This window comes from Plutella xylostella, chromosome 23 (assembly GCF_932276165.1).
Source record: "Plutella xylostella chromosome 23, ilPluXylo3.1, whole genome shotgun sequence".
Lineage (NCBI taxonomy): Eukaryota > Metazoa > Arthropoda > Insecta > Lepidoptera > Plutellidae > Plutella > Plutella xylostella.
The window spans coordinates 3,795,265-3,803,933 of NC_064003.1; the positions used below are offsets into that span (position 1 = coordinate 3,795,265).

The 8,669-nt window shown below is 46.2% G+C and overlaps 2 protein-coding genes across 2 annotated transcripts; one reads left to right on the forward strand and one right to left on the reverse strand.

Moving 5' to 3' along the window:
* The first annotated feature begins 380 nt into the window (after window positions 1-380).
* Window positions 381-2,612, forward strand: LOC119692483 (homeobox protein SIX6). The gene has a single exon (XM_038113232.2). It carries the CDS (start codon window positions 766-768, stop codon window positions 1,600-1,602), a length of 837 nt encoding a protein of 278 aa, XP_037969160.1. The 5' UTR covers window positions 381-765; the 3' UTR covers window positions 1,603-2,612.
* A 24-nt stretch (window positions 2,613-2,636) lies between these two features.
* On the reverse strand, window positions 2,637-7,746 carry LOC105386846 (uncharacterized protein K02A2.6-like). The gene is made up of 2 exons (XM_038121766.2): window positions 6,487-7,746; window positions 2,637-6,115 (listed from the first exon to the last, which is right to left on the reverse strand). Exon 2 carries the CDS (start codon window positions 5,965-5,967, stop codon window positions 3,274-3,276), a length of 2,694 nt encoding a protein of 897 aa, XP_037977694.2. The 5' UTR covers window positions 5,968-6,115; window positions 6,487-7,746; the 3' UTR covers window positions 2,637-3,273.
* Between the last annotated feature and the right edge of the window lie 923 nt (window positions 7,747-8,669).

Here is an 8,669-nt window from a genome sequence, read left to right on the forward strand (position 1 = left end):
AACTATTGCTTTCAACTTCAACTTTTAACGGTTGCCAAATTAATAACGTTAAAAAACAATGTTCGTGAACCAGATATCGTATTAATGCTGGAAAGATCTGTCCAATGCAAAAAAATAGAAATAAGTACTCAAAGTAAATAAGTACCTAAGTTATTCAATAGCATATAAGTCTCTTTATGTTAGATTAAAAATATGTAAAGAGCCACATAGCTTATGCTATAAATCTAACAACCTATCCGTCCTAGTAGACAACTGTTATCTGCTCGGCCTTCCTATAAAATGACGATAAACTGGGTAATATAGAAGTTTATCTTTATCTAGATATAATTTACAGCAGTTAGTCAGTTGTTAAACACCAAATAGTTGGGCGAATGGAGCTTAGTAGATAGTAATAGGTGGAGTAATGTAGAGCAGCTGTTTCAGCGGAGTTGGTCGTCGGCAGTCGGTGTTCGTTACGTGAGGAGCGGTGGAGATGATGCGGCGGCGCGGTGTGCGTGACGGATCATGGCGGCGCGGGGCGGCGGGCGGCGGGGCGGGGGGGGCCGCGCCCGCCCGAGTTAAACGCGCCCGCCGGATACGCGCCGCGGCGCCGCTTGAAAGCTATCCGGCCCCCCCGAGCCACCGACGAGCGCGATTGGCCACCGCACCGCGCGACGGGTAACCGATAGCCAATCGCGCTCGGGGGGCGAAGGCCCGCCTCCTCGCGAGGGCCGCGCGCTCCACCGGCTCAGACCGCGCGCGACTCCGCCGCGCACACTCGTACCGATGCGGGGCTCCTGGGACGAGTCGACGACGGCGGCGCTGCACGCGCGCATACTGGAGGCGCAGCGCGCGGCGGGCCCGGCGGGCGAGCGCGCGGCGGCGGCCGAGCCGGGCGCGTGCGGGGCCGAGCCCGCGCCGCCGCTGGGCCTGGGCGCGCTGGAGCTGGCCGCGCCCACGCCGTTGCTGCCGCTGCCGACCCTGTCCTTCAGCGCGGCGCAAGTCGCCACCGTGTGTGAAACCTTAGAAGAAAGTGGTGATGTGGAACGATTGGCGCGATTTCTATGGTCTTTGCCGGTCGCTCATCCTAACGTTGCCGAGTTGGAGCGATGTGAAGCTGTTTTGAGGGCGAGAGCCGTGGTCGCCTTCCACGCGGGCAGACACCGAGAGTTATACTCCATACTAGAACGACATCGGTTTCAGAGATCGAGCCACGCCAAGTTACAGGCGCTGTGGCTCGAGGCTCACTATCAGGAGGCGGAGAGACTGCGCGGCCGCCCGCTGGGGCCGGTCGACAAGTACCGAGTGCGGAAGAAGTTCCCTCTACCTCGGACTATTTGGGACGGAGAACAAAAGACGCACTGCTTCAAGGAGCGCACGCGGTCGCTGCTGCGGGAGTGGTACCTGCAGGACCCGTACCCGAACCCGACGAAGAAGCGCGAGCTGGCGGCGGCGACGGGGCTGACGCCGACGCAGGTGGGCAACTGGTTCAAGAACCGGCGGCAGCGGGACCGCGCGGCGGCCGCCAAGAACCGCTCGGCGCTGCTGGGCCGCGGGTTCGCCTCCTCGTCCACCTACGACGAGGACTCCGCCGACTCCGAGATTAACGTGGACGAGGAGTAGCCCTCGCCGCCGCCGCCGTCGCCGTCGCCCGCTACACTACAGACTGACAAATCCTAGTGTAAATTTATAGTGAAAACGATGACGATCAAATCAGACTTCAGTGATTACAAACTAACCGTTGATTGATGCAATGGACGAATGCAATATTGTTTACGAGAAGCGTTATTTCTTGGTTGATTTAGTATTTACAGAGTCGGTGATGTATGTGATGTTAAGTAATTAGTTATGCAGATTTTTATCAGTAGGGCATGTCATATCGTCACAGTGTTCTAAGAGTGCTGTCAGTGAAGACGGTCATTATTATTTCAGCGTTATAACCAGGTATGTACATAATATTTTTAACGTCATCTCTTTTATTATTTCACTTGAAATTATATTCAGCTCTAAAAATATTTAAGTACGTATCTGAATTCCTAAATAGGAAGAATTTATTCTATGTAAATATATCTGCTCAAGCGAGTGACTTGCCTTTGTAGATGAATCTTTGCTGTTTAAACAGGGTTATTTTGATAGTGAATATTTTTTACCGTTTCCTACTCAAGATGCTATTATAAGAGCTTATTTATTATTTTATTCTTTAATTGTCGTATATTTTGAGGCTGCAGTGATGTTAATCTGAAAAGCATTTACCTTTTCTTTAATATTTAAATTATAACTATTTACCAAGATAGATTTTATTTATGATTGGCTAAAAAAATTGTAATGTAGATGGGTCAGTAAATTATCTTATTTTTTCTATAATAATGTACGTACCTGACCACCAAGACAAATTATTATGCCAGTAAACACATTATTTGTCAATTAAGACCTTTTTGTAGGTTGAAATTACAAATTCTTTATAATGAAATCCGGAAGAATGCTGTAAAAGACCTTTTTCAATTATTCAAAAAAAGTTGACAATAATTACAACAAATAACGACAACTAAATTTTCTAAAACTGGGTTGTGTACAGACAACGGTCTGTGATATATGTAGGTACGTTTGCCAACGCTGCATTGAATTTAAAACCTAGTTGCTGTTAAGTAAAACGCGTCTCGGGTTCTTAGTAGTTTATTACGAACTGCCTTACATACCCACATATATTTATAATGTCTGAACCCACATACACAACACCTCCACCCTTACTGAATACTATCCTTTAAATCTTATAAAATTATACACAAGCAAGTTTCTATTATTTACTACTTTACCTACTCCTACCCTTCCCTGCCATAAGAAGTTGTTATTGACTTAGATTTTATGTGTAATCTGCTTATTTACTTTAACTCGTCACACTTTTAATTTTTATCCTATAATTACTTATAACATTTATCTCAGACCACAACTATTTACTATTTATATAACTAATAAATTAATAACCTTTTGCCCGCTTTTACAATACATCATTTTTAATAACAATGTATCAAGTTATAACAGGTTACAACTAAAGTTAAACTAAATATTATATCCATTTGGCATTTGTATAGGCAGGGACTCAAAGTACATATTTATAACTATCTATATTAATCTACATAGATACTTTTCTATCAAGCGGCTTAACATCATACATATAAGTAAGTACAATACTCTTAACTAAATGCACTTAATTATGTAAGTAATTAAAACACAAATCAAACAGTAGGTGGTTAATTAATTAATAGTTAAGTAGGTAAATCCCCTTTAGTTTTAAATTTAATCTATTTCTAAACCGTAACGGGTGGCTGGTTTTCGATCACGTCTTGGATAACGTCTCAGCCCCGTGGAAGGGCCAGGCTCCGGATCCGCTGGGGGCGGCTCCGCCGGCGCCACAGCCGGCGGGGGTGTCCCCCGCTGCGGGGTCGCGGGGAGCTCGGCGGGACCCGCAGTCACCTCCGCCGCCGAGCCACTCGACGCTCCTTCCGAGCACACAATCGGATTATCATCACTGGTAAGTATGGATGGATAGTATACTAACGGATTTTCAAGGTTACATTGGTGATTTTGCTTACAGTTTTTACTACTACTTTCTAATCGTTTCCTAATCTGGTCTATATGCCGATGTATCCTACCACCGTCAGATGATTCAACTTCGTAATCAGTCTCCCCTAGCGGACCTATCACTTTACCCTTAGCCCATTTCTGTGCAGATCCGTAGGTACGATACCAGACAGGGTCCCCTTGGGCGAGCGCGCGGGCGCCCTGCGGCAGCAGCCGGGCCTGCAGCTGGCGCTCCTGGCGCGCGTGGGCCGCGGCCGCCCGGTCCGGCAACACGCGGTCCAGTCGCGTGCGCACACTGCGCCCCAGCAACAGCTGTGCTGGACTCTCCCCGGTCGCACTATGTTCCGTATTTCTATACATGAGAAGAAACCTACACAAGGCCACATTTATGTCTTTCTTTTCTACTATTGCTTTCTTTATTATTTGTTTACAAATCTTAACGGCACTTTCGGCGGCACCATTTGAAGATGGATGGTACGGAGATGAAAATATATGCTCAATGCCATTATTTCTCAAAAATGATTCGAATTCAATGCTAGAAAACGGCGGGCCATTGTCACTTACCAATTGTTTAGGAATTCCAAATCTGGCCCAGATTTCTCTTAATTTATTAATGACATTCGATGCATTAGTACCATTCATCCTCACTATCTCGATCCACTTAGAACAGGAGTCAACAAGCACCATGTACGTAGCTCCCGCTATGGGCCCTAGGAAGTCGACGTGCAGGCGCGTCCACGGGCGGTCCGGCCAGGGCCAGGCGCGCGGCGCGTGGCGCGGCGGCATGCTGGCCACCTCGGCGCACACCTCGCACGCCGCACACGTCTGCTGGATAGCCTCATCCAGACCCGGCCACCACACATAGCTACGAGCTAGACTTTTTGTTTTAACCATACCCATGTGTGAATCGTGAAGTTCTTTCAACACTCTCTCCCTACATGTATTAGGTATTACGACTCTTGGTCCCCACATAATACATCCTAACTCAATATATAATTCAGATTTCCTGTTAAAATATGGTTTTAGCTCTCTAATTTCCACCTCCCTCGGCCATCCCTGTTTAATATAACTTAAAACTCGACCGAGTAATGGATCACGGTTTGTTTCTTGTTTTATAACATTGCTATCTAGTAGAAGCGCTTCTGTTGCGAAATGTAAGTATGTCTGTTCGGGAACATCGACGTGATCGTCCACTCGGTCCGCCCGGTACCCCGCGATCATCCTCGACAGCGCGTCTGCAATGTTCTTGTCTGTACTAATGTATTCAATTTTAAAATTATATGCTGACAAAGTCAAAGCCCACCGCTGCATGCGACTTGTCGTCATACTTGGGATAGCCGCCTCCGGGTTAAAAATGCTTAAAAGAGGTTTATGATCCGTCCTCAGTAAAAATTCTCGACCAAAAAGATACTGGTGAAACTTTTTCACCGCATAAATAATCGCCAGCGCCTCCTTATGTATTTGTGAGTAGTTGCGCTCGGGCTGCGTGAGAGCGCGGGACGCGTAGGCCACGGGGCGCTCGGCGCCGGCCGCGTCGGGCTGCGTGAGCACGGCGCCCAGCCCGTGCGCACTCGCGTCGCACGTCACCACCAGGGGGCGCGCGCTGTCGTAGTGCGCCAGTACATCGCAACTCAATAACATCTGTTTAACAGTTTCAAATGCTCGCTTCTCCTTATTCCCCCATGACCACTTATTATTTTTCTTTAGTAGATCATTTAATGGAGCTACATGAGTGCTCAGATTTCTAATAAACTTCCCGTAAAAATTTACCATTCCAAGAAAAGATCTTAATTCGGATACTGTCCTTGGTTCCGTCATGTTGAGTATTGGTTTAATTTTATCCTCATCCACCCTTATTCCATTCTTATCAATTACATACCCTAAGTATTTCACTTCTTTAGCAAAGAAGGTACATTTACTTAGTTTTATTTTCAACCCATTTTCTTGAAGCTTCTGAAGCACCCTGTGTAAAGCTTGTAAATGGTCGTCCATTGTTTTTCCGTACAGCAAAATATCGTCCATAAAAACGATAACATTTGGTATTTCACGAAGTAAATTTGACATTATTCTCTGAAATATGCCTGGACTCGATGACAGACCATATACAAGCCTATTATACATAAACAGACCTCTGTGTGTGTTAATTACTGTGTATCGTTTAGAATCATCTAACCCAATCTGATTATAGGCCTGTGATAAATCTAGCTTGCTATAACATGTAGAACCACTTAAGTTAGATAGTAGATCATCTATCCTAGGCAATGGATATTTGTCTACTGACAACACCTGATTCAATGTAACCTTGAAATCAGCACATATTCGTATACCTCCATCGGCCTTACTTGCGATTACCAGTGGTGTAGCCCAGTCGGAGCAGTCGACGGGCTCGATGACGCCGGCGTCCAGCATGGCGTCCAGCTCGCGGTCCACGCGCTCCCGCAGCGCGTAGGGCACGGGCCGCGCGCGGCAGAAGACCGGCTCGGCGCCCCCGCGCACCCGCAGGCTGGCCCTTCCACCGGTGAACCGTCCCAGCCCTCCGTCAAACAGCGGTTTATATCTGGAAATTATTTCATTCACATGAATATTTCGGTGCAGCTCCTGATCACATTTTAAATTATTTACTGTAATCTTAGGTACTTGAATATTCAACAATGCTAGCCACTGTCTACCTATCAAATTGGTAGTACCTTTATCAATTATATACAAATCTAATTGTTTGGTAATACTTCCATACTTTACTTGAACCTCGATAAGCCCAGCTGGCTTTATTTTTGTGCCATCATAAAATGATAACGTCAAACGACACGGTAACAAAGGAATATGTGAATATCTTTGTTCATATAATTCTTTACTGATACACGACAATGCCGATCCTGTGTCGACTTCCATTTGCAACAAAGTATTATTTACAATTAATGATAGACTGACCGGTTTGTATTCCTTTAATGACATTTGCAAAATAGGTTCATCTTCGTAGTCCTCCTCTCTGTCCTCCTCTTGGCTCAGCTCAGGTGCATCTTGCACGTAGTGTGCCCGATGCAGCGCGCCGCCCTCGCCGCCGGCGGGCGCCCGGGCCGCGCCCTGAGGGCGGGCGGCGCCGCGCCTCGCCCACGACCCGCTTCCGCTGCCTGCCGGCTGCCGCCGCGCGCCTCCCGCGCCGCGGCCCCCACGCCGTGAGTGGCGCCATGCCTCGTTGCTGGCTGCGCCTGGTGCTCCATCTCCTGGGCACATCCGCCTCAAGTGACCACGCCTCGAGCAGTGGTCACACACATACGCACGGAAACGGCATTCGTTCCACCGATGTCTATTGTCACCGCACGCATTACATGCCGTAATGTTATAATTCACTGCTTCTATTTTATCCATGCTGGCTCGCGGCCCCACTGACCGTCTAGAACCGTCGGCGCCGCGCGGCCCGAGGTCGGCGACCCCGCACCACTCTCCGCCGCCGCTGTATCTACCCGCCGAATTTGTTTGTGCCGATACCGATGACGCCTCCCTTTCAGCCGTTTCTAACGAATTCGCCAACGCCACCGCCTTTTCGAAATCGATGTTTTCATCTGCCATGAAAAGTCTTTGCCGCATTGCTTCCTGGTACAAACCACAAACAAATTGATCCCGCATATTTTCATCGAGCTTTGTACCAAAGTCACAGTAACGCGAAAGTCTTTTCAAATCAGCTACATACTCTGAGATTAATTGTCCTTCTTTCTGGTGGCATCGCCGAAACCGATAACGTTCCGTTAAAATTGATGTTTTCGGAACTAGGTGTGATTGCATCATCTTTTTCACTTCTTCATACTTTAACTCTGAAGGTTTCTTAGGGTTACACAAATTAAGCAATAGTTCATAAGCGGCGTCCCCCATAATCGATATTAAAGTTGGCACTTTTAGGTCTTCTGACACTTTATTTACGAGGAAATGCATCTCCAACCGGTCACAATATGAATTCCAATTTCCGCCCACTATGTCGAATTCACCGAACTTCGCCATTTTAAAATTAATATTTATAATATTTACAGTAACGTAATCCACCGAATTTGAGTTCGTAAAGCACTTTTATCTATTTTAAAATCCCTCCAGTCGCCACTGTTAAGTAAAACGCGTCTCGGGTTCTTAGTAGTTTATTACGAACTGCCTTACATACCCACATATATTTATAATGTCTGAACCCACATACACAACAGTTGCCATCAAAACATTGGCTGCTAGCGAAATTTACTTACATAATAAAGCCTTACGTTTTTTAGATTCCCAGTTACCTAAATAATGATTATAAATATAAATTTCAGAATTTAAACCGTAAGTAGGTACTTCATTTACAATTATTACGAAATAACTATAACAAGAAGAAGCGTCCGTAGTCGAGCGGGCCTCAGTGATCGTAACTGATCGCTGAGGTTAAGCAACAACTGACACGGTCAGCCATTGGATGGGTGACCAATTTCAAGTGGTGCTTTTCTGGACGCTTCCGTGCTTCGGACGGCACGTTAAGCCGTGGGTCCCGGTTGCTGCTTCGGTAGCAGTCGTTAAGCCTAGTCAGAGGCCTTCGGGCGGCTTGAAAACATCTGACAGTCGGGTTGCCCACTTACCCGACAACTCTCTCAGCACAAGCTTGCTTGTGTTGGGGTCCACCAACCCGCACTTGGCCAGCGTGGTGGACTAGGCCTAAACCCTTCCTTCATTGGAAGGAGACCCGTGCCCCAGCAGTGGGGACGTAATGGGTCGTGATGATGAACTATAACAACCCTAAAACAACGTATTTGTGTGTAGGTACCTACTATACGTATATCCGGGTGCAAGTTGGAAATGATTTGGAAAAGGTCAATTAAAATTTCACTATCTCCGGAGGTTACTTGCTTATGCATTCTTTTTCGGAACTGTTAAAAATTAACTTTAGTCCTAATCACTATATTTTATATACTTACAAATCAACTTACAATGGCGACTTGGAAAAACGTTTTTTTATACAATAATTAATTAAATACGTACTGAATGATATACTGAATTAAACAAGCTAATGAATAATTATTAAAAATATACAATTGCGTTAAAGAAAAATTGAAAGTAACTACTCTATCCAAAACAAATGTTTAAATATGATGGTCTTT